Raw genomic sequence first — 22,710 nt, 5'->3', positions numbered from 1 at the left:
ATGCAGAGAAGGGAATATAAAAAAGGGAGGAATAGAAGAAGCATCAAATAAAGAAGATTTAAAGAAGAGTCGTGTTTTGTGCGCTTGAAATAACATCCAACATCCTTCATGATAGTCATCAAATCTCATGAATTTCCAGTACCGAGTGTGAACCGGGTTGCCATAGCATTGTCGGCACAGTGCGAGCAGTCTTGAAAAATTCGCGGTTTCTTCGAGTTCGCACACGCTCAACGTCGGTGTCTCACCTTTATGGTGCCGCGAGGCATGCAATTCTTCCAGCCGATTGTTTCACAAAGCAGATACTCAGACCAGTGAAATGTGAGATGTATGAATATGGTGTCTGGGACGCATTCAGGAACAATAGTCTTCAAAAACACATTCGACATTTAGTTTTTTCTTTCTTTTTGTTCTCTCGGCTTTGGTATGTTCTGGTTTGGGTACTTATGTGGGGCATACATAGGTGTATATCTGTCCGACCATCCAGTGGTCGAGTAAATGTAAGATGTGCAGAACGCATGACCGTACACGGTCTTTCAAAGCGCTTCAAGATAGGTGTGGGTTTGAAGTAAGCATGTGGGGGGGGGGATGTGGGAAGGCATCATCGTCGTAGCCGAGAACTCTGGTCAATGCGGTGATCTAAGTTCTCGATCCGGCCACGGAATGACTTGACGATATCACGGATATGAGCAATTTTCGCCAACTCATTGTCCAACTCGTCAATCAAGGCCAAGATTTCACGGGTGCGGGCAATTTCGGCATCAGCATTGCGAATGACGTTTCCCGCGCGGTCGTAGGTATTTTGGATAGAGCGCTGCATTTGATCCTCGAGCTAGCAAGGACATCTCATGTTAAAACAACGAATTGTGATTTCCCGATGATATGGACATGCGGTCAAGAACCACTGGGGAAACATACATATTCGATCCGGTGACTGATCTGAGCCTGCAACACGTCAAACTGGTGCGATAGTGCGAGGAGGCTCATAGGGTCCAGCAGCAAACGGCCCTGGCTGCTGGCAGCACTGGTTGCGCGCGAGCTGGAATTGCTGGTTCTTCCGGCGCCTCTGCCCCTGGCCACCCCATTGCCGGCATGGCCGCCCTGCAAAACAATCTGCTGTTGCTGACGGAGAATTTGGATCTCGGAAGAGGTGAGGCCAAGCGAAGTATCGGGAATCGAGGCTGAGACGGACATTTGGTCCCGGCAGAGACATGCTCCGACCGCGACAGTCTACGAGGCGCCGATCAAACTCGATGTGAGACTCAACGGACCACAGGTCATGATGGAGGATGGAAGGTGTAGAGAGCAGAGGCTGCGATGTACTGCAGTCAGGTTGGGGAAGGCGACTATCGATGGTAAAAGAGAGGAGGGAAGCTTCTTGTTTTCCATGGGAAATCAAACAAGGGGAAAAGAGGCGGAGAAGAAGACGTGAGCCGCTGAGAGTTTGGCGGTAGTGTGCGGCTATCAAAGAAGCCACTTACAGTCCCCGAGGAAGAGGCTAATGAGATTTCTCTTTTTATGAATTCTGGGGCACAAGCCCAAGCGGAAATATGATACCTCGGACCTCTCCATAAAGAGGGGCTTGAAGATGGAACGGAAATCCAAAAAAAGCAGTGTTTAGCACATTATGAATTTCTTGCATTGAGTACTATAGAGGGGTTTCTATTGTTTTCATCCATTAAGTACCTCCCCGATTGGATTTTTTAAATAGTGGACATTGCGAGGCTAAATGCTGGGCTCTGCAGCCAGCTCGATGAGGTGGGAGATCCAGGAGGCTCTGCAGTAAGGAGTATATAAACCAGAAATGTGAGAAAATGATAGCCATACTCAGTCATATAGCTATATATGCAATGGTGATATTTTTGATGCTTTTGGAGATATACAACATCTTTAATCAATATAGACATAGATGTACAATGTACGGAGTACTCGGATAGTGATGAACGGTAGCTCTCCACTTGCAGCTACCAGTTGAGACTTGACTTTGATTGGGCTCAGAGCTCACCGCCTCTTTCTCCGCTTTGACTTTGTGTTTGTGACGAGTTTAGTTTTCTGCCAACCGAAAATGTCCAGGACTCAACAGTGGGGAAGTCTTCCGTCGCTACTCTGTACCTCATTAAAATAACAACTTCAACTTCGACCTCAACTTCTTCACTTGGCCATTATCACACCCAACTTTAACTACCTATGCTGGGAGACTGAAACCAGCAAATTTACCTGACACACCGCTTTTTCATTGACTCTCTCAATCGGCCTGTGAGCGTCATCCAATCCCAATTCCGGACACCTGCAGTCTCGACCTTACGGCCCGACGCGATCGATCCAGTCGAAGCGATCTATCGCTTTGATCGCCTATTATTCTACGAGACAGACGAACCGGCTATCCTCATTGCACGCCTTCTTTCTCTAGTAGACGCTCTGCATTCTTGTTTCCAACTACATCGTTCACGTGCGACAACCCCCACAGAGCCCAGACATTTGTGCTGGTATCTAATTGGCGATCTCTGGAATTGATTCGAAAAGAGCCCAAGGCATCTCTTACCGGCTTTGACAACTAGGTTACGCACCGATAATTGCAAACCTTCCACACACTATTTCCAACATCAGCTTGACGTCATGGCTAAAGATAAAGAGCGCTCGATCAACCCTGCCGCAGCGCAGCGGAAACAGGACAAACAAAAGGAGTTGAAGAAAGGCAAAGCAGAGGCACTAGCGCGCCGAAACGAGAAACTTGCGCGCCGCAACCCAGACCGAATTCAGCGCCAGATCAACAGTTTCAAAGAAGCCGAGGAATCGGGACAGCAACTACGGCCGCGCGATAAGGAGCTTCTTGAAGCGCTGGAGAAGGATTTGCGAGCAGTTCTGAAGGCGCGTGAGGCTCTTGGTGACAAGGCACCCCGGTTCGATCACGGCGGTAGAGGGGGCCGACAGGGGGATGGGGCTAGACGGGGTGGTGGCGACGGGGTGCTCGGGAAGCGAAGGCGAGGCTCAGATGAAACACGAATGCCTCGCGATAGTGACAGCAGCGACACGGATGAGGATGTACGAAGGATACCCATGCCGCGGGATACACCGCCACCGATCCCGCGGCAGCACCAGCGCAGACGGGATGGAAACATACCTTCGCAACAGAACGTTGAGCGCAGTGGTCCTCACCCTCTGCCATCTCGTCCAACAGTGGTTCCGGTGGCCAAAACTGTTTACGAAGCGAAGCCTCAGATTCGGGACCTGCGACAGGAGGCAACCAAGAAGTTTGTTCCCGCTGCGGTCAGAATGAAACAGCAGTCAATCAAGGGAAAAGGGAGGTTGTTGGAACCAGAAGAAATGGACAAGCTTGAGAAAGCTGGGTATAATGCCGGCCCCGCCCCAGAAGCACAGGCTGGCGACTCGCCACAGGAGGATTGGATGTTGACTTTAGAAGAGGAGGAGCGGCGTTTAAACCAAGAGAGTAAGCATGTTCGGGTAGAAGAGGTCGAAGATGAGGAGGCTTAGGCGTAATAATCGACCTTGTGAACAGAAAGGTTCAATAAACATGATGCACGTATCATGCCGCAGATTACAGTCAAATGTCCATACTTGTCTAGTCCATGTATAAACTTTGTGCAAAAGGTGGTTAGGTAAACCGGGCAACCAATTTAGGGCTGACACTAGAGACGACTCGAGTCGCATATCTAGCAAGTCGGCACAAACTTCTACAGCCCAACCGCAAGTCTGGAATGATGCCAAACCTGGATGTTTCGTCTCAATGTACATCCATTTTTGAACCATTGCAAGACCAGAACTCTGAGTGTATAAACTTGCACGCATTTTGTTTGGAACGGACGAGGACTTCAGGAATGAGTTGTAGGTTTAGAGGAATAGGATTGAAATTACAAAATTCAACAGTCAATGCATGGCTAATGCAAACAAATGTACAAGAGAACTGAATCATCTCCTTGTAGGAAAAGGGCGTGACGGCATAAGAAACAAAAGAAAAAAGTAGTAAAGAGCCCATTCGGGGAGGCAAGTGTGTAGCCAACGAAGGCAACGAGCCATAGACGAGCCATGGATATGTGAATCAAACTCCGTGTCTTGCATGTGGCAAGGATGCTCCGAAATCATTAGGGCCAACTCCGTGACGTAATGGGAAAGTATGCGCAAGAAGGGAAGTGCGAAATCCGAAGCCGCGGGAAGGGTTTCCAAAGAAACCAAATTATCAAAATCCAAATCCAGGAAGGGAAAAAAAAAGAAAGACCTTCCAATCAACAAACTCCAACCACACCGGATCAAGGCGCCATCAAATATTCCGAAACCAGGACCAAATTGAATAGAACAAAGTAAATGTAAAGGAAATGCGATCTGAGTGAAAGACTATCGCAAGTTGCGAATAACCTTCCTGCCACGGGCAAGGAAGGGACTGGGCATGTCGTCCAGTTCAGGGTTCCAGATAGCAGGGGCATCACGTTCAGAGCATTTCACGCTCATAGTGGGGCCGCCAGCGCGCGAGTCACTGGCACAACGCTTGACTTCATCCATCGGGCGGCCTCCTGCTCTCGCCTGTGCGAGTTCAACCAGAGTGCGTCCACCCATGTTGCGCTGCATGACAGCCTTGAACATCTCTTCGCCGCCACCCCCATTCTTGGCAGGGGGAGCTGGCTGCTTCGAGGCACTCTTGCGAGTTGGTGAGGTGCCCGCGTCGGCAGCAAGGTTGGCGGATGATGGGATTTTAGTCAGACGGCGGTGGGGCGATCTGGATCTGCTCTCACTTGCACTGCGCTCTTCTGACTGGGAGGCTGATACGCTCGTAGATTGAGGAAGTCGAGTGCCACTAGAAGGGAACAAAGAAGGCTGGGTGCTAAGTTTCTGCATTAGAGCTGCGGTGTTCTGGCGAAGTAGAGGTCGCCGCGGGGCCTTCAATGGGTCAGGCTTCACCTTAGGCCGAGTTGGTGAGGGCAAGTCGGGGGTGTCGTCCTCATCGTCAGAGTAGGCTAGGGTGGGCTCCCACTTGGCTTTGTTCCGCTCGGCCTCTGCAAAGATATTGCGAGCGCCGCCTTGGGCGGAAGTGCGGCGAGGGGACAGGGAAAGCGAAGCAATCGAAATAGGTGACGGCTCGGCCATTTGAACATCTACCGGTGAATCAACAACTGTCTTGGACCGACAAAATGGTGTTCGCGTCTCTTTCTTGGACTGCTTTCGTGAATTTGGTGGAGGAGAGCCCAGAGACACCTGGGTGATGTCGGCGCTTGATGAGGGGGTAGTATCACTGTCGTCTGTCAAGTTGGCAGAAGACCGAGAAGACCGCCAACCTTGGTTGCTGGACCGAGAGGACCCAGAGCCGTGGGTACTCGTGCGAAAAACATCATCTCGGGAGGTATTGCTGTTCGAAGTGTTGTGCTTGTACTTCTTCACCTCAATGGCAACCCTTTCTTGCACTTCAGACTCAAATCGCTTACGGAGTCGGTCAAGTTCGCTTTGCACCTGGCGATCAATTTCCAAGCGGGCTTTGACCTCCCACTCTCGTCGAACAGTATTTTCAATTTCGGCCTTGAGATGTTGCTGTTCTGCTTCTCTCTTGGCGAGGTTCTGTTCCATTTCGCGGACTTTATGGACAGCAACCTCCTCACGTCGGCGCAGGGTCTTTCCGAGGTCAACAACCTCTTTCTCCTTGCGCATTAGGCGAATGATAGGAAGATTAATCAGAGCGGAAGTATCGGGGCGGTGATCTGGATTGACCCGCAGACAGCTTCCAATAACGTTCTTGAGCTCTGGTGAATAGTAATCAGGCAAGGGGGCGAACTTTCCCTCGCGAATTTTCTGAACTAGTTGAATATGGGTGCGAGCGTTGAAAGGAGGCTCTTTCTGGCAGAGTTCGTACATGATGCAGCCGACCGCCCAAATGTCAGATCGCAGGGTGTACTTTTCAGCCGCACATATTTCCGGTGACATATAGAAAGGCGTGCCAACGTAAGTTGATGCGAAGTCGTGGGATTGCATTTGCTTGGATAGACCAAAATCGCCTAGCTTGACGGTGTTGTCGCTACCAAGAAAGATGTTCTCCGGTTTCAGGTCGCGATGCAAGATAGTGACTTGCCCCTGCTTTCCCTTAAGACCAGATGGCTTGGGGGCCGGACCGAGAATGTTCGATCCGACTTCGGCGGGATCGGATCCGTAGTGACACCGGAACAAGGCAGTGACAAGCTGCGAGAGAATGCGCCAAACAAACTCCTCCTCGGCGTATTTATTGGCCTTCTTCAGATTTTTAATGACCATGCCTAAATCTCCACCACCACAGTACTCCATGTACAGGTACAGGTCCTGGCTGGCCTTGAGATGTTCTCGGTGGTAGTATGCGACGATGTTTGGGTGGCGAAGAGAACTCAAAATGTTGAATTCGGCAGTGAGTTGTTCGCGCTCTTTTTGTGACATTTTGATGTAGTTGATTTCCTTGCGACATAAAATCTATAGGAGGAAGTTGAGGTTAGTCCCGGTTGAAGATGCCAACAATGCACTACACTTACGAATCCATCTGACTTCCGCTTGACTTTGCGAATAATCCCGAAGGAACCGCAACCTAATTGAATATACACCGATTAGTTTTGAACATGTAGAACGTAATCTGGTCAAAATTAAGGCCGAAATTACCTATTTTGTCCAAAATCTCATACTTATCGGCCTCAGCCAAAGCAATCGCCATGACTGTAGATTGCTGTGGAGGTTAGGACAATGAGGTGAAAACGAAACAGAAGAATGAGAGTCAATGATGCATGAACGGTCTGAGGATAAGGGTCCTGCGTTAGTGAAGAAAAAGAGTCGAACTGCAGAATCGAATGTTTGAGGAAGAGTCAGGGCAATATGAACTGGAGCTTTGAAGACGGATGTTTGGGGGATCGTTGCTATGCAACGGTTGATTATGGCGCTTTGCCCAACCCAGCAGGCGGTGGGGGTGTGTTCATCAAAACGGTCGGAAGGAGGCAAGTCACCGAATGACCTTTGTTCAATTACATTTCTTACCCTTTCTATGGCTTGTAACCTTGAGTATATATATCTCGACACTTCTACTACCCAATCTTGAAATCACTGTGTTTACTCTCCTCACTCTGTTTAGTTAAAACACCTCCTTAATAACAGACTTTACAGTTGCTCGGACACGTGACTATTATCGATAAGCCCATTTTCGCCCCGCCGTTGGCCGTTGGCCCTCATCCCACCTCGACCCTGTTGTTCCAGGCAATTTGCATGATGGATGAACCAACTGTGCTGCGGAAGGATCAGCTAGAGATCAGCTTAGTCAATGAGAAGAAATTGATTAAGGAGGGTACTATTAAGGACGATAACCCTTTAGATCTCAGTGAGCCATTTCGTGAACTATGCAGCGCATGTCGTCAGGGCGATTTGAAAGTCTGCCAGGAAAAAATCACCGAGGGCGTCAATGTCAATGCGCGTGATCCCTATGATTACACGCCATTGATCCTGGTGAGTACAATATGTTGATAAACCGACTATGTCAACCCCGCGTACCACATAATAACCAATGAGATTGGTAGGCGAGTCTCTGTGGTCATTATGAAGTTGTGCAACTTCTTCTTGAGTCTGGTGCACTTTGTGAGCGAGATACATTTCAGGGTGAGAGGTGAATGTCAATGGGTTCTCTATAGAGTGGCTAGAATTAACGATGGTGGTCCCATAGATGTCTTTATAATGCCCTAAACGACCGGATACGAAACCTCCTTCTGGAATATGATTTTTCCAAGTCCACGGACCCCCTCCAGCCTTTAGCCGCGCATATAACTTCACTTCTCACTCGTGAGTCTCCATTAACAACTGATTTTGTTGTGACTGCATCCGACGAGTCGCTTCACCTCCACAAATTCATTCTCGCGGCACGTTCTCCGTATTTCTATGGTAAACTAGCCGTGAATCCAGACGCTACAACATGGAATCTCCCCAGTACCATTCCTCCCGAGGCGTTCGGCGCCGCTATCAAATACCTGTATTTTGGAGAAGCTCCTCGGGACTTGAGAAGTGGACCAGGGTCAGACTTCACGGAATCCGAGACTTTTGCAGGGTTGAGTAGAATATCCAAGCACTTGGAGATTCCCAGTCTTCTAGACAGTATCCGTGATAGCGGAGACAGGAGACGTGCAAGACAAAGAAGAACCGACGATATTTCCAAGGGCCGAGATCAAATGGAACAATGGTTCCAGGAGAATATTCTGGGGAATAAGCTCGAGGTGGAGACTTCGAAAGTGAACGAGGTGAAGTGGAGACGAAGCAATGCGATCTTCGCTGATGTTCTTCTGAGGGCGGATGAACTCCCCGAGGAAGAGGAGGAAGCGGACATAAACACACCAGAATTCAGCAATGGCACATTCAGTTCGATTCCCATTGGCGCTATCTCTACCGCGAATCAGAAGACTCCCGAGGCGCCGAAATCAATTATCTTCCCATGTCATCGAGCAATGCTTTTGCGGTCTGAGTTTTTCCAGGCAATGTTTACATCCACTTTTCGTGAAGCCTATCTTAGTGAGAATCTGACGGTCATCGACGTCAACTGTTCGCCTGAAGTCTTGCAAATTATTCTTACATTCTTATACACCGAGAGAGCCGACTTCCCCTTAGAAATCGCTGTTGATGTCTTGTTCGCCGCAGACATGCTCTTCATTGAGAAGTTGAAGACGAAAGCTGCGGTGGTCATCAGCACCCTTGGCAGTGCCGGAATGTCCCAGAATGAAGCTGCGAGAACTCGCGGCACGGTGGATGAAGATGACATTGACATCTACTCAATCATTCGAGCTGCATGGTTGACCCGCGTGCAGCGATTGGAAGAATTTGCCGCTCGATATCTCGCATATCGGCTGGAAGCACATATAGATAGCCCTGAATTTGCGGAGTTGATTCTAGAATCAGCATCTCGCATCAAGGCGAGACAGGAAACCGATTCCATTGAAATGCTGGATGATATCCGGTTCTATCTTGGAGAGCGCTTTAGATTGAGATTTGATGAGGCTGGCCTGGATGAGATGATGGAAGAAAATGAACCACCGGAAGATGTCGATGAAGACGAGCAGCCGGAAGATGTTATAGGCCTTGCAGAAGGTGTCAAAAGCCTGGAAGTCTCCAAAAAAGCTACTGCCAGTCAAGGGCAGCAGCCGCAAATCCATGCCCCGGTGATTCGAGCTCTGGATGGCGCGATTGTCGAGGATGAATTCTCGGAAGATACAATGAACTATGAGATCTTGCTCGAGAAGCTGGATGATTTGTTGGAGCGACTCAACCTCGAGGCTTAGGCATCTGGGGTTTCGCCACTGCTTCCAAATTAGTTGACCAACAGCGTCTCCTGTTTTCATCGGGCTGTTTAGGGGCCCCCCGGGCTGGTTAATATATACGTCTAAGCAACTCAAGATTGGAGATAAGGCCACAGTGTCTAGGAAATGAAGGGAGCGCTTGTGATGATCCTCTGTGTATATTCGGCCCTCTAGTGGAATCTCTATGATGACAAACTCAGTGCTGACTCCAGCCAGGAGGGAAAAAGGTATATAGATTTTGTCTATAAAGAAAAGAAGTAGTAGCTGGTTTAAATAGCAGTTCAAGTTATGTACATGAGAAATCTGATGTTGCTCAGTAGCAAGTAGTCAAATTCTTTGATAGAAGCAAGTCCGATGTCTCTAGACTTCGCAGGCCATGGTTGGATTGCGTAGACGCAGGACTCAAAGATCTCTTTCAAGTACAACTGGTCTGGTAGAAAGTCTTTGCGTGGCTAGTAAATGTTAAGACTATGTTGTAGATAGTTGATAGCGGTCACCTTTTGTTTGAATCGAAAGTGGTGCGCGGTCCTTCGGAAGATCAAAGCGGGCCGGTTGCACCGTTCGCATTGAATGGTAATTGTGAATCCATAACCTTTGTTCAGCAAGGATATGTATAATCATTGTCCTCCGCTTGGTTGATCTTGATCACCACCACTGACGCCTTTCAGCTGTTTCCCTAGCATCCTTGTATCCAAGTCTCGTATCTGGTTCTCGAGTATGCCTTTCCGAGCGATCAAGTTGGAGCGCATACCCTGGAGGGCTTTAATTTGCTCATCAAACGTCGATTCTTGTCGCTGCTTTGCAATCTATATAGCATACATTATCAAATCTGAAATGGGATTCAATGATATGATTGCAGATAAAAGGATAGCTTTGGTCTAGATGGATCTGGTCATACCTCAGCAATTTCTTGATTTGTTTTGAGACCAGCTCCATAAAGAGTGCCAGTGATAGTGATAGAAACCACCGCAGTAGTTAAGATCAGCCGCTTGATATTCGGAGGAGGCATGGCGAGTGCTGTAGAAAGTCGAAGCTGTTTGGTCGCGACTAATTGGCTATTTTGAGGCTCTCACCGCCTACTCAAACCAGACTTTCTATTGATCGCAGACGCGTTCCCCTCGCGTGTGGCTTGAACAAAGAAAGGCCGGACATAGCGAATTTCTCAGACAGCCCATGAGGCTCCCTCTACATCTACTCGAGGGCTACGACCAGCATGGCGTCACCCGGGTTTCCTCGTCGTCGACCTCGCAGCGAGGATGAAGAAGGCGATGATCCTGCGCTTACTCCCCCAGCCCAACCTGCGAACTACAAACGCCCCCGCTTGAACCCCGCCGAAAGCGATGATGGATCGGAGCCTGGAGACGAGAGTGAAGGTGAAGGCGAAGGAGAGAGCGACGAAGATAGTGCTAGATCTGAAACACCAGAAGCAGTTTCTCAGGCCCCGCGTGCGATAGCCCACGATGGCCTTGGCCCTGGTGGCTATAAGCCGGGTGCGATCGTGCGGATTAAGGTGACAAACTTCGTGACCTACACATCCGCAGTATTCTATCCTGGACCAAAGCTCAACATGGTCATTGGCCCAAATGGAACGGGCAAAAGCACCCTGGTCTGTGCCATCTGCTTAGGCCTGGGATGGGGTCCTCAGGTATGACTTGGACTATAACACTTCACTCCCACCGTATACTGATATTCCTCTGACCTCTAGCAACTTGGACGCGCGAAAGACCTGGGCGAGTTTGTGAAGCATGGGGCCCGAGAGGCCATGATTGAGATTGAATTATGTGGGCCGCCTAAGGTTGGCCAGAATCCTGTCATCCAACGAAACATCAAGCGCGATGGCAATAAGAGCTCTTTCACACTCGATGGAAGCCCCGCTTCTAAGAGTGATGTATTGAAACTGGCTCAGTCATTCGCCATCCAGGTAGATAATCTCTGCCAGTTCCTTCCCCAGGATAAAGTCGCCGAGTTTGCTGCACTTACACCGGTTGAGCTTCTTCATTCCACGCAAAGAGCAGCAGCTGGTCCGGAAATGACTCAGTGGCATGAGGCCTTGAAGACGCTAAGAGCTGAGCAGAAGAAACTTGAGGTGCAAAACGCCGATGACAAGGAATTGCTAGAGAACATGGAGAATCGCCAAGAGATGCAAAGAGCCGATGTCGAAAGAATGCGTCAGAGAGCCGTGATTAAGCGGAAAATCGAAATCCTTGAGCGTTGCCGTCCAATTGTGGAGTACAAGGAACACCACAATGCTGTCGAGGCCCTGAAGATTACTAAAGCTGAAGCCGAGCGAGAATATAATCGAATTCGGGCAGAAAACGAGCCCATTTTGCGTGCAGTCAATGCCAAAGAGGCCTACATCGCGCGATTGAACGGTGTTAAAGATGGCCGAAAGGATTCTGTTGACAAGGCATCCAGGGTCGCCACTGAACGCGGTCAAAAAATCGACGACTTTGAGAGCAGGATCAAGGATCTCAACGGTCAAATCGAGGCAGAAAAAAAGAGTGGACAGAGGCACAAGACTGAAGCTGCATCGGCTCAGCAAGCTATCAATAGACTTCGACGTCAACAAGAAGAGGAGGCCGTGGAGTTCGACCCAGAACATTACAACGAGACCTTGGTAAGAAACCCGATGTTCTCCCATGTTTGAACCAGCATGCTTATCACAACACTAGAGAGAGAAACGGCTCAAAAAACGTGAGATTGAGATTAAGGTCAGAGAAAGCCAAGACAGGAGGCAGCCCCTTCAGGACCAGCAACAGCAAGTGCAAAGAAAAATCCAACAGGCCGAACGCCAGCTGAGCAACTTAGACTCAGCCTCTGGTCAACAAGAACTGAAGTTACAAAAAGCTTCTTACGATACGCTGAAAGCCTATAGATGGCTCCTTGAGAATCAAAGCAAGTTTGAAAAAGAAGTCTTCGGCCCTCCGATCGTTACATGCTCAATCACCAACCCCAAATTTGCCGATGCTGTCGAGTCCTTATTCCAGAAGACGGACTTCACGTCGTTCACCGTACAGACCAGGAATGATTTCCGCACCTTGCAATTTGCGATAAATAAAACATTGGGACTCCATGATATTAGCATCCGCACCTGTTCACTGTCCTTAGACACCATGAGGGCTCCAATGCCTAAGGATCAACTTACCCAATTAGGATTTGATGGTTGGGCAAAGGATTTTCTGGTCGGACCCGATCCTGTCATTGCCATGCTGTGCAGTGAGAAGAACCTGCACTCGACTGCAATCGGACTGCGCGAAATCTCAAACGAAGTGTTTGCCCGTTTGGAGGAGGGTTTGATGAGCTCCTGGGTATCTGGGAAAAAAAGCTACCAAGTGACTCGGCGTAGAGAGTATGGGCCTGGTGCCACATCAACCCGGGTTCGAGAGATCAAACCTGCTCAGGTATGGACTGAACAGCCCGTTGATGTTTCCCTTAAACGTGAACACCAAGAGAACATCACGTTATGGAACGAACAGCTGCAGGACATCAAGGAGAAGCTCGAGTCTGAGAGGGCTATGCTGTTAAAGATACGCGAAGAGCACGAGCAGGCCGAGCGAGAAATGGTATTTTGCACAGTTCGTCTTGCTTTCATCACATCTCATACTAATTCACACTGCAGAAAGACATTGAGAGAGAAAAGAGCGCAAAACAGACGGCTCACACTCAGTACCGAGCGATTCCAGAGAAGATCTGTATGCTCTATTCCCTGGCTTCCATCTGGCACCTATCTAACAACTTGCAGCTCAACAAGAGGCCAGATTAAAAAATATTAAATCGTTGTTTGAAGGGGTACGGGAGAGAGTTCGTGAGATTCGCAACCAGCAAGACGAATTTGCAATTCAAAAGGCTGAGGCCGCTGTCGAATACGCCGTAAGTTCACCACTGATCTATCTGTCTACTCTTATCTGACATGATGTAGGATTCTGTCGAATGGTTCCGCCTAGTTTACGAGGATCTCATGAAAGTTGAGGTCCTGTTCTTGGAGGCGACTTCAGATCTTCAGACTCTGCGGCATCGCAACATTGATAGAACACAATTACTAGAAGCAAAGAGGCGAGAGGCACAGGAGGCTACTGTGAAATTGAGGGAATCCAAAGTGAAGGCCAGAGCCGTGTTTCAAAGGGCTCATCAAATCAGCCGAGAACTACACAACCAACCCGACGCACAAGCTCTACTGGAAGAGCTCGACGACCATGACATGGATAAACTCGAAGCCGACATTGATTCTGAAAAGGCCCGGCTCGAACTCACCCACGGGGGCAGTAGCCACATGATCAAGGAGTTCGAGGACCGCGAAAAATCCATTGAGAAGTTGCGCTCCAAACTCGCCGACTTCCAGGGCAAGCTTTCAGAACTTGGCACCGCCATTGCGGACATCCGCAAGGACTGGGAGCCCAAGTTAGAAGCGCTTATCGAAAAGATCAGCGATGCCTTCTCGGATTCTTTCCGCCGTATCGGATGTGCTGGTCAGGTCACCTTGGGCAAAGTAGAAAGTGAATTCGGGCCTAATGGTGAACCTGGTGCTAGCGAATTTGGGGAATGGTCGATCGTGATTCACGTCCAATTCCGGGAGGGCGCAGGGCTGTCGGTCTTGGATTCCCATCGCCAGTCTGGTGGTGAGCGAGCCGTGAGTACCATCTTCTATCTCATGGCACTCCAGTCGCTCTCGGCCTCGCCCTTCCGGGTTGTGGATGAGATCAACCAAGGTATGGACCCGCGTAATGAACGCATGGTTCACGGACGCCTGGTAGACATTGCTTGTGCCTCGGACGAGACGGAGGAAACCGATGAGAATGGTAACCCTATCGGCGGTGGCGGCGGTGGCCAGTACTTCCTCATCACACCGAAGCTGCTTGAACAACTGTCCTACAAGCCGGGTATGCGCGTGCTTTGCATCTACAGTGGAGAGCACATGCCCGAAGATTATGACAAAGCCAACTTCAAGAAGGCAATAAAGAGCATGAGGGCAGTGGCCGCCCGCACGATTACCAATGTCTCTTCTGAAGTCATGCAAAGCAATGGTCAGGTGGACGTCTATGCTTAATGCATTTCTCGAGGTTTAGTTTCTTCTCAGTCTGCGATACCCAATTCATCCATTCATCCATTTACCCCATTTGGCCAATGCTCTTGAACCACGGGAAACGCGTAGATTTCTGATTTCAGAGAAAGCAAAAAAAAGGGGGGTGTACCATGTGATTACAAGCAATCGATTTTGGTTTATGTACGGAGTACATGAATCTAAATCTGTCCTTCGTGTTCAAAGATCAGAAGATATATGAAGCTCCCCCAGAGATGTGGGCCAAGCACTCGCACAGACACGGAGTGGCCGATCATGCATATGGGGCAGGGAGCCGCAGCTTACTATAACAGGAAAAGATCAAAGAGGTCGGAAGAGATCGAAAGAGCATTATAGATAACCATTGGTGCTTTTTCTCTTGGAATTGGTGTCTTCCCTTTTTTTTTTTTTTGCTTTTCTTCGCCCCGAGACTGCTTCCCTTTGAAAATGATTCTCATGCTCGGATCGAATGATTCGAAAAATGAAGAAATCGATTGGACAGAAGGAAAAAAAAAAGAAACCCCCGGTAAGCTCAGATCGGCATTTCGACCGGAGGATTGCACACCAATGGGCTAAGATCAACTTATAAGTCTCTTTGGATGTGTGTCTTACTCTGCCATCTCTAGTCCATGCATATAAACAAGTGACTCGATTGGCTTAATGTTCCATATAATGCTTTAATCATTAGGGGATGTGTAGAATACCTCTCTCTTTTCTTTTCTTTTCCTTTCTTTTCTTTTCTACTCGTCACTTGAAGTCATCTCATCAAATCGGCTCACGGAGACTCCTATTCTCAAAAGCATCTTGCCATAATATCCCGCACTGAGGCCCTTGTCTTTGACGATACATCATGTTTCAATACCAAACTAGGCGTCATAGCGCTTGGGGAGTCCTGCACGCCCCCCCCCCAGAGTCCGATCCACGCATTGGTCACTCTGCTGCTTGATCCTTTTCAACGGCCCCAACGTGGCTTGAGGTCTCATTACCCCCGTACAGAGTACGGAGTAGAGGTCAAAGACAAAGACGTTAAAAAAAATGTCAAAGCACTTATAGATTGTGCCGCGACGGAGTTCCGATTGAGATCGTAACATCGAGTCATACAATCTCGGCCACACCCGGCACGTTCAGATCTGGACGGCCTGGTGACTTGGAAATTTGTGTATCATTGCAGATTGCCTATGCAGCCTGAACGTATTATTGAGAAAATTTACCGTGTCCCCTGCAACTAGATATAACAGATGTATGGAGTATCATGCAAGCCTTTTCCACTTGTACTTGTTTTACTTGAGCAGGGCTCCGATCAGTCTGTCGTGCGGCGCAGGGCAACCAATACCGGGAAGTCGGGACCCGAGCCAGGCCTATATCCAATCATGCATGCGACCTCACTGCGTATGGAGACCCAACGGATCATAGGTCTGGCGAGGTGAACTGCGGAGTATACAAGGATGTATAACCGCCAACAGGTCCCAGACCCTCCTGGAATGCAACGGTAGGATGACCAATCTAGTTCCCCCTCAAGATCTCTCTACCAATCCGATGGCGTACGGAGGAATGATTTCATCGTCATGAGCGTAACATCCACGCCATTTCCTACCCAATCCCCGCACCAGGGAAGAAGCAATTGCCAGCAGGGAAAAACACCGTGAAAGTCGCACGCCGATCACCCAAGATCTCCCATGAGCGTCCACACCACAACATGGGTTGTACGCACTACAACGTACGATCCTATGCTTATACAATGTTCACCTTAGAATTCCCTCTCCGACAGGGATGATTCAAGTATTGCCTTCGATGCGCCCGAGTTGGGACCGGAGCCCCGGCTCGATCCAGTTGAAACTCTAGATGTGCCGGGCAAAAAAAGTTCAATGCAGATATAGCAGACAACCCAGAAACAGGACTGGGATGCAGGACTTATTGACAATGAAATTGCAGTGGCATTGCATAGGCGATCCGAGTATCTTGTACGGAGTCGATGTCACCGTCGGCATGTGCCTGGGATATGATCAGACCCCGTGTGTACGGAGTGTATCCGGCGTATGTTGTTATGTTGAAAGTAGTGTCCTTGCGTAGTGCGGGAAAAAGGTCTCGGCGAGGTGGATCCCGGAGATCACATAATCCTGAGTCAGGTTGAAATTCTTTGGATCTCTCAACGGTCCCCTTCCGAACAAATACCCGAAACCCGAGGGATCAAAATGGGCCAAAAAAAAATTCGAGAAAGGAAGAGGTATGGAAGTAGAATGCCTAAATAGGCAGGAACTTAATCCACGATTGGGAACTTTTTTTATTCTTTTATTCTTTTTGCTTCAGAGTCTTACGGAGTAGGGTTGGATGGAGTATTGTGCTCCGTCGATACAATATAGCACCTCAATACTTCGTAGTGTGTCCAAGTTGATGAAACCGACTATCAGGGACTATCAGACAATTCCGTAAACTATGCGCGGGTGTATGACTTCATTTGGATATGGCTCATGGGTTTAGCGCAGGGATGTTTCTCGGATGTTTCACAGCTTCGGCGGGAACGGAGCGCAGATCGCTGATATCCAGATACCTATGACCGTAGTACGGAGAACACACAGACTCAACGGGAGGCAAAGTGGCCTGGATCTTCCGATGCCTTGAGAACGGGTGTAAAAAGGGGGGGGGGGGGGGGGGGGGGGGGTTGAGCACGGAGTATAAAATCACGAAGATGACGATGGGTCCGGTGTCACCTCCCTAAAATAGCTATCAAACCTGTGGGAACAGCTCCATTGCTCCATGTTCTTCGGTTTATCTTGATTTTTTTTTTTTGCTCTCTCTCGAGGCCCAAAAGATGTAACACACACAGGGCCAGTTCGCCGGCCTGGAGCTGGAACAATACTGTAGAAAAGTACAACCCCGATGCTAGGGGCCCCACGGCCGATCCCACACGGGGGTTATACCGAGGCGGGAAATTCTACGCACGGTAAGATGCTGGTAAGCTCTCTAATTTCGTGGTGATCGCCCTCGATGAACAGGTCGTTGTTTCACTTAAGACATGCCGGGTTCCAATCGTCTCTCGCCTAACACCCCTTCCGACGGACACTTGACTAGGACTAGCATGCTTCGGTAGGGTTGTGCCGTAGCCCTGATTTCTTAGTAAGTGGTTTCTCACGGGCCCGACTCGGTGGAAGCGACAGCCCCCCCCCTTTTGCTAAATCTGCCTCTTTCAAGACAGTCAGAAAAAAAAAAAAAAGAAAAAAGCTCCGTACTCCGTATAAGAGTCGATCGCTGTCGATCATCCCTCGTTTAGCATCCGGTTATGTTCCGTACATAGTGGGTAATCAAGGGTCTTGGTGAATTTTTTTTTTAATTTTTTTTGGTTTTTTGGGCTTTTTGGCTATGACGTTCTATAATTACTTCCCCCCTGATTTTTCCGTGTTCGGGTCCGGCTGGCTTGTGACAATCTGCGGTGTAGAAATGAACCTCTCCCGTTTTTGGGGGCTGGAAAAGGATCAGACATAGTCGAGATGTTGGATCCCGAAAGAGTAATTCATCCACTTGATCAAATACCTTCCGACGGCAGAAGTCTTACTCTATGTGGCAATTAATGGGGCCAAACAAGTTCATGGTGATTTAACCAAGACATCATCAGATCTGCTCTGGAGGGATCTAATCTAAATCTAGATCACAACCAATGTTCCGATAACTTCCCTGGTAGAAGCATCAGGGGTCAAATACGAGTCAGCGCATAACAAAAATGCATAACAATATGGACATGTTACGTGGAGGACCGCATCGGAGACACTCCCTAAACCGTCATCGCTTAACCATGGCGATCATGAGATGAGTCAGCATGAGCTATGACCATCGGTTACCCAAGTGTGTGTGTTCCCATGAAGTTGGATCTTCACGATCATTTCCGAATAGGAAGGAGGTTAGTTGGCAGAAATGTTCATGAGAACATCTCTTGTTTGAAAGACTTCTCTATACATGCAATTATGGCAGAGAAATCTGAAGATTCTTCATTTGAGAATATGAGAATGAGAATGAAAATGGACAGGAAGTATGGAAGTGACAGGAGTCATTCGATACGTTCGTATCACCAATGATTAATTATTTCATAATCCAATAACTGCATACATCGCATGTAACATGTACACTACTGCAGTCTTCGTCGCGGGAAGATCCCATGCGGATATCCTAGTGATCAGACGCAGACAGGTGCATCGGATTGAATGCCAGATTAGGGCTTGCTGCCACGTGAAAAAAAAGTGCACATTGTAAGAGTGGCAGTTCCATTGCCAGACGCGTCCACCGTCCAATAGAAGCACCTTCCCAAGTAGTACAAGCGTAAGATCGGATCTACCAATCCCCGATCGGCGTGTAACAAGCGTGGCGGTTTAGAATTTAGAGTGGCCTCGGTACCCTTGCGGATTTTGGTAATTTCACGGCCGAAAACCACAGAATAGGTTTGGGTCATGGCGTTGGGAGGAAACCACTCTAACTTTTGGAACCCCGTTGATGGGTGACGCTTGGGACGATGTAATTTTAATTATAGTTTTGGATTTTTCTTGATGAAACACAACACGATGTGATATGTGACACAGCAGAAATAATGCGCATCGACATGCAAGTGCCATGTGTCAAACTTTTCACAAGGCAACCAACATTCTGCAGCGAACATTTTATTGAACCTACATATTGTTAGGTAGAGGGTTATAAAATTTTGATTTACACAGAATACATCTGCGAAGATCCAAATTCTTCGTGTGGCTGAACATGTTCAGCCCCACTGATTTGCAGTCATCAACTAACTCGACCTGGACAAGCCCGTGTGTTCGGGAAGAAAGGGGTGAGACAGTCGCGTGGCATGGGCCCAGTGCCCCGGGATCAAGAAACGATCAGCGATCACGGCTGAATCCGCTGCCTACCCGGATCTATGACCTAAAGAGGATAGCTTGATCACCCTCAATATGATATTCCTCGGTCAGATTGACCATCTAGGCAGACTATTGATTGTTGACTGGAAAAATAGACAATGTGCGTGGCGTGGGGGGATAAATATAGCAGAAGATAGTTGAGTGGAATGGAAGGGAAAAAATAACCCTTGGTTGAGCATTCGAACAGAAGAAAAAAAAAACTAAATGCAAAGTGTAAAATCACTCCCATGGGACAAGACTTGAGCGGATCACTTTTTCTCCTGATTGCATGGCAAGAAAAAAGCAAAAACCGGCTTCCGGCCGTGAAGCTTCTCGGATTGAAGATTGCCAAAAACGTATTTTCTCCGTGGACTGCTCACAACTATGACTTACATGACTTTATGAAAGTGAGCTGAATATGAAAGGTCAAATTTCCATTTACCCTGAGCCGACCCAAGGGAGGCCCAATCAATGCCCACGGAATACAAAGACCGGGACCAGTCTCAGTTGAGGATAGGCGATCCGAACAAGTGCCGATAAGGGGTTGATCATCCGTAAGCCCGGGACGATCCTGACGCTCGAGCCATTCTAGAATGATAATTTCAGAGCGCTGGTTGTGCGGTCGTGTAGAGGGGATTGTCCGGTGAGGTACGGAATATAGAGGTCAAACATGAATCGAAATAAACATGCGGATTTTTTCATCTTGTCCCACTGCCATCTAATTTCTTTGGTACAATTCGCTCTATGATAATACCTCCGTCACCGGCGATCTCTCGTAAAAGGGCTAAAATAGTGGAGCTCGCTTCCACGAGGCCGGGACAAATCCACCTCCAACGGCCAATCCCTAATCGCGCCTGTGCAGAAATCGTGCACGGCCGAAAATTTTCAGAGGTAAAAAAAAGATAATAGCAGTAATGTTCCAGAACGCCGATCGTGTCGTTTGCGCTGGTAGTCATAGTTCAGTTCCACGGATTCGAGAAATGATCTTCAGGAGCGTGGTCTTAGATGGACTGTCACTTAAGTCGGTGTCCGTATGGGTTGTCAATTGCCGGGGCGATCTTTTCCTTTTCTTCATTATCAAACGGGATAAACGATTAGATTGGGCCTAGAGAACACGTCGTAGATTAACTGGATATTGTCTATGTATCATGTATTAGAGTGGGAGGAAAACAAGTTTTTCCCATGTATGATGTGCACACTCTGTACATCGATGCGTGTACTCCGCCCACTATGCCTGTAAGGTTTGTGTAAGCGAGCCTGGGGACATGGATCAACAACTGTTTCAGGCACTCCTCTGGTCTCGCCCCCAGCGCTCAAAGCCGCTCTTGGTGATGACAATCCGGGATCAATAGCAGCGTAACTAATAGAGTAAATCAAAATCCCAACACACAAGCAACCCATGGATAGCATGAATGGAGTACCCTGACCAGCGTATAAGCTGCGCCGACGTAAAGATCCAAGGTTTCGGAGATGTGGCCCAAAATGGACTAGCTTCATCCCTTTGTGACCTTCCCTTTTCGCTTGCGCCGTTTTGCTCCACAGCCACGCGACAAAATGATCTCCTGAACCGTCCGCGGTGGCATCCCCGGGTTTTGCGCTTGTTTATTTATATTAAAACTACAATTCAAAAGGAAGAGATAACGAGAGTGATTAGATCGCTCTCTTATCTGTACACATCCGTCCATCTGTCTCTCGCAGATCAACAGATCCGGATCGATCAGCCGTTTATGGGGTGGCTTGGAATATGTGACAGGTCTAGCAGGATCTGCACTAACCGTAGCCGAGGTGCAATCACCTAACGGGCCTTTACAGCCCCCCAATTTGGATTTAGCGTGCTGCACATCCCACAAGGCTGGAAGGTTAGGGCTTCTGCCTTCGCGTGGTGAATCGTCATTCCCCCCACGTTAATCTCCGAAAAGATTTATAATTTATTATTTATCTCGCTTAGATTAATTTGAAATAAAATTTATTTAAACCTAAAGATGGGAAAATCAATTAAATTAAGCTTTGAAGCAAACTGCGTCTCAATAACAGAATTAAAAAAGGAAAAATGGGATTTTTTTTTTCAAAAAAAAGAAATAATGAAAAGAAATTAATAAAAATGCCGTAACATAAATCATAATTTTGCCTGAGTCGGCATCCTCCTCTGGCGATCATCCAAAGCCGCCCGCCTGTTTTCTGGGTATAAACCTCGTGGCATCCCCCACTCACTGAACGACGCTGAATTTGAAGTGCAACCGGATCAAACCTCTCCAACACCTCTTCTAAATCATGGATCTCGCCAACCTCCTCTCTCACAGCACGGCTGTCAAGCCGGTATATACTTCTTTCGAGTCCAGCTATTATCAGCGCTCGCCCCCTCTGTCGCCACCGGCAGAAGAGCGTAAGGTCTCATTGCCTTCAATCTCATCTCTCTTTGAGGGTGCCGATGGTGCTCAGCACGCAGCTAGTGAGTTATTAACCATACCACAACCCTAAACATCCTCGCTAACCTCATACCCTCCAGAGCGCCATCGTCCCTCGCCATCTCTTGGTGAACGCCACGTCCGAGTCCAGTCCTATGAGCTGCCCCCAACACCACCTATGCGCCCCGGCTCCGGCCACGCCCACCGGCGCGCATCTCCCGTGGAGCTCTCTCACAAGGAAGCGCACCACCACCTTCACCGTTCCTCAATTTCCAGCAACGGCTCAATCCACATCCCCCGCAACACAGCACCCTACGCCTCGCCCGCGCCAAGCGTGTCATCCTATACTTCTCCAATAGACGCTCCTCAACAGCAAATGTTCTACCCACGCCCACCAACCACATCTTCCTTCCAGCCTTCGACACCAGCATCAGTTCCCCATATGCCCACTGTCCAGGTCCAGACGCAGCAGCAGCAGCAGCACTCGCACTCGCACTCGCACTCGTCTCCAGCTCTCATCTCCCCCGTCATCCCGGCCTGGCAACATCACCACTACTTCCCGCCTTCCACCTCAGCCCCGTACCAGCAGAACCACGACCGCTATATCTGTCGTACCTGCCACAAGGCTTTCTCGCGCCCTTCTTCCCTGCGCATCCACTCCCACTCGCACACTGGCGAGAAGCCCTTCCGCTGTACACATGCCGGCTGCGGCAAGGCTTTCTCCGTGCGCAGCAATATGAAGCGTCATGAACGTGGCTGCCACTCTGGTCGCCCCGGCCCCGCCCCTGCTGCTACTGCTACTGCTACTGCACTTGTTGCATAGGCGGTTGTAGATTTGTTCGTCTCAGTCTTATTCTGATTCTTGTCAATTTTTCTGTTGAGGGGTGTTTTTTTCTTTTGTCAGATGGGGATTTCTTTTGTTTGGCGTTGTATGTGATGCCGTGATACCCTGGATCTTGGTTTTGATTCTTTTTTATCGGATTCCCATTTGGTTTAGATGGGTCGCTCCATACACTATATAAAATTAACGATTCTCAATGTACATTCTATGATGAAGACCGTTTTCTCTCTGTTTTTTTAATATCCCGTAG

The 22,710-nt window shown here is 48.6% G+C and overlaps 7 protein-coding genes across 7 annotated transcripts; 4 read left to right on the top strand and 3 right to left on the bottom strand.

The window, feature by feature from the left end:
* Window positions 1–598: 598 nt before the first annotated feature.
* Pdw03_8254 (Biogenesis of lysosome-related organelles complex 1 subunit CNL1) lies at window positions 599–1,191 on the bottom strand (the record flags this gene model as incomplete). The annotated part of the gene is made up of 2 exons (XM_014677908.1): window positions 599–829; window positions 916–1,191. 2 exons carry the CDS (start codon window positions 1,189–1,191, stop codon window positions 599–601), a joined length of 507 nt encoding a protein of 168 aa, XP_014533394.1.
* Window positions 1,192–2,613: 1,422 nt separating this feature from the next.
* On the top strand, window positions 2,614–3,489 carry Pdw03_8253 (WW domain binding protein 11; the record flags this gene model as incomplete). The annotated part of the gene is made up of 1 exon (XM_014677907.1): window positions 2,614–3,489. The coding sequence occupies one exon, from the start codon at window positions 2,614–2,616 to the stop codon at window positions 3,487–3,489; it is 876 nt and encodes a 291-aa protein (XP_014533393.1).
* An 858-nt stretch (window positions 3,490–4,347) lies between these two features.
* On the bottom strand, window positions 4,348–6,670 carry Pdw03_8252 (Serine/threonine-protein kinase STK; the record flags this gene model as incomplete). Its single annotated transcript, XM_014677906.2, has 3 exons — window positions 4,348–6,435; window positions 6,495–6,547; window positions 6,619–6,670. 3 exons carry the CDS (start codon window positions 6,668–6,670, stop codon window positions 4,348–4,350), a joined length of 2,193 nt encoding a protein of 730 aa, XP_014533392.2.
* A 545-nt stretch (window positions 6,671–7,215) lies between these two features.
* Window positions 7,216–9,263, top strand: Pdw03_8251 (BTB/POZ fold; the record flags this gene model as incomplete). Its single annotated transcript, XM_014677905.1, has 3 exons — window positions 7,216–7,449; window positions 7,521–7,606; window positions 7,664–9,263. The coding sequence occupies 3 exons, from the start codon at window positions 7,216–7,218 to the stop codon at window positions 9,261–9,263; spliced, it is 1,920 nt and encodes a 639-aa protein (XP_014533391.1).
* Window positions 9,264–9,898: 635 nt separating this feature from the next.
* Pdw03_8250 (uncharacterized protein) lies at window positions 9,899–10,290 on the bottom strand (the record flags this gene model as incomplete). The annotated part of the gene is made up of 2 exons (XM_014677904.1): window positions 9,899–10,087; window positions 10,180–10,290. The coding sequence occupies 2 exons, from the start codon at window positions 10,288–10,290 to the stop codon at window positions 9,899–9,901; spliced, it is 300 nt and encodes a 99-aa protein (XP_014533390.1).
* A 204-nt stretch (window positions 10,291–10,494) lies between these two features.
* Pdw03_8249 (Structural maintenance of chromosome complex subunit SmcA) lies at window positions 10,495–14,325 on the top strand (the record flags this gene model as incomplete). Its single annotated transcript, XM_014677903.1, has 6 exons — window positions 10,495–10,926; window positions 10,987–11,898; window positions 11,954–12,844; window positions 12,901–12,973; window positions 13,024–13,151; window positions 13,201–14,325. 6 exons carry the CDS (start codon window positions 10,495–10,497, stop codon window positions 14,323–14,325), a joined length of 3,561 nt encoding a protein of 1,186 aa, XP_014533389.1.
* Window positions 14,326–21,485: 7,160 nt separating this feature from the next.
* Window positions 21,486–22,442, top strand: Pdw03_8248 (Zinc finger, C2H2; the record flags this gene model as incomplete). Its single annotated transcript, XM_014677901.1, has 2 exons — window positions 21,486–21,663; window positions 21,721–22,442. 2 exons carry the CDS (start codon window positions 21,486–21,488, stop codon window positions 22,440–22,442), a joined length of 900 nt encoding a protein of 299 aa, XP_014533387.1.
* Between the last annotated feature and the right edge of the window lie 268 nt (window positions 22,443–22,710).

This window comes from Penicillium digitatum, chromosome 3 (genome assembly GCF_016767815.1).
Source record: "Penicillium digitatum chromosome 3, complete sequence".
NCBI classification, from domain to species: Eukaryota; Fungi; Ascomycota; class Eurotiomycetes; order Eurotiales; family Aspergillaceae; genus Penicillium; species Penicillium digitatum.
The sequence above is the reverse complement of the archived record's forward strand: the minus strand, read 5'-3'. Positions and strand labels throughout refer to the sequence as shown.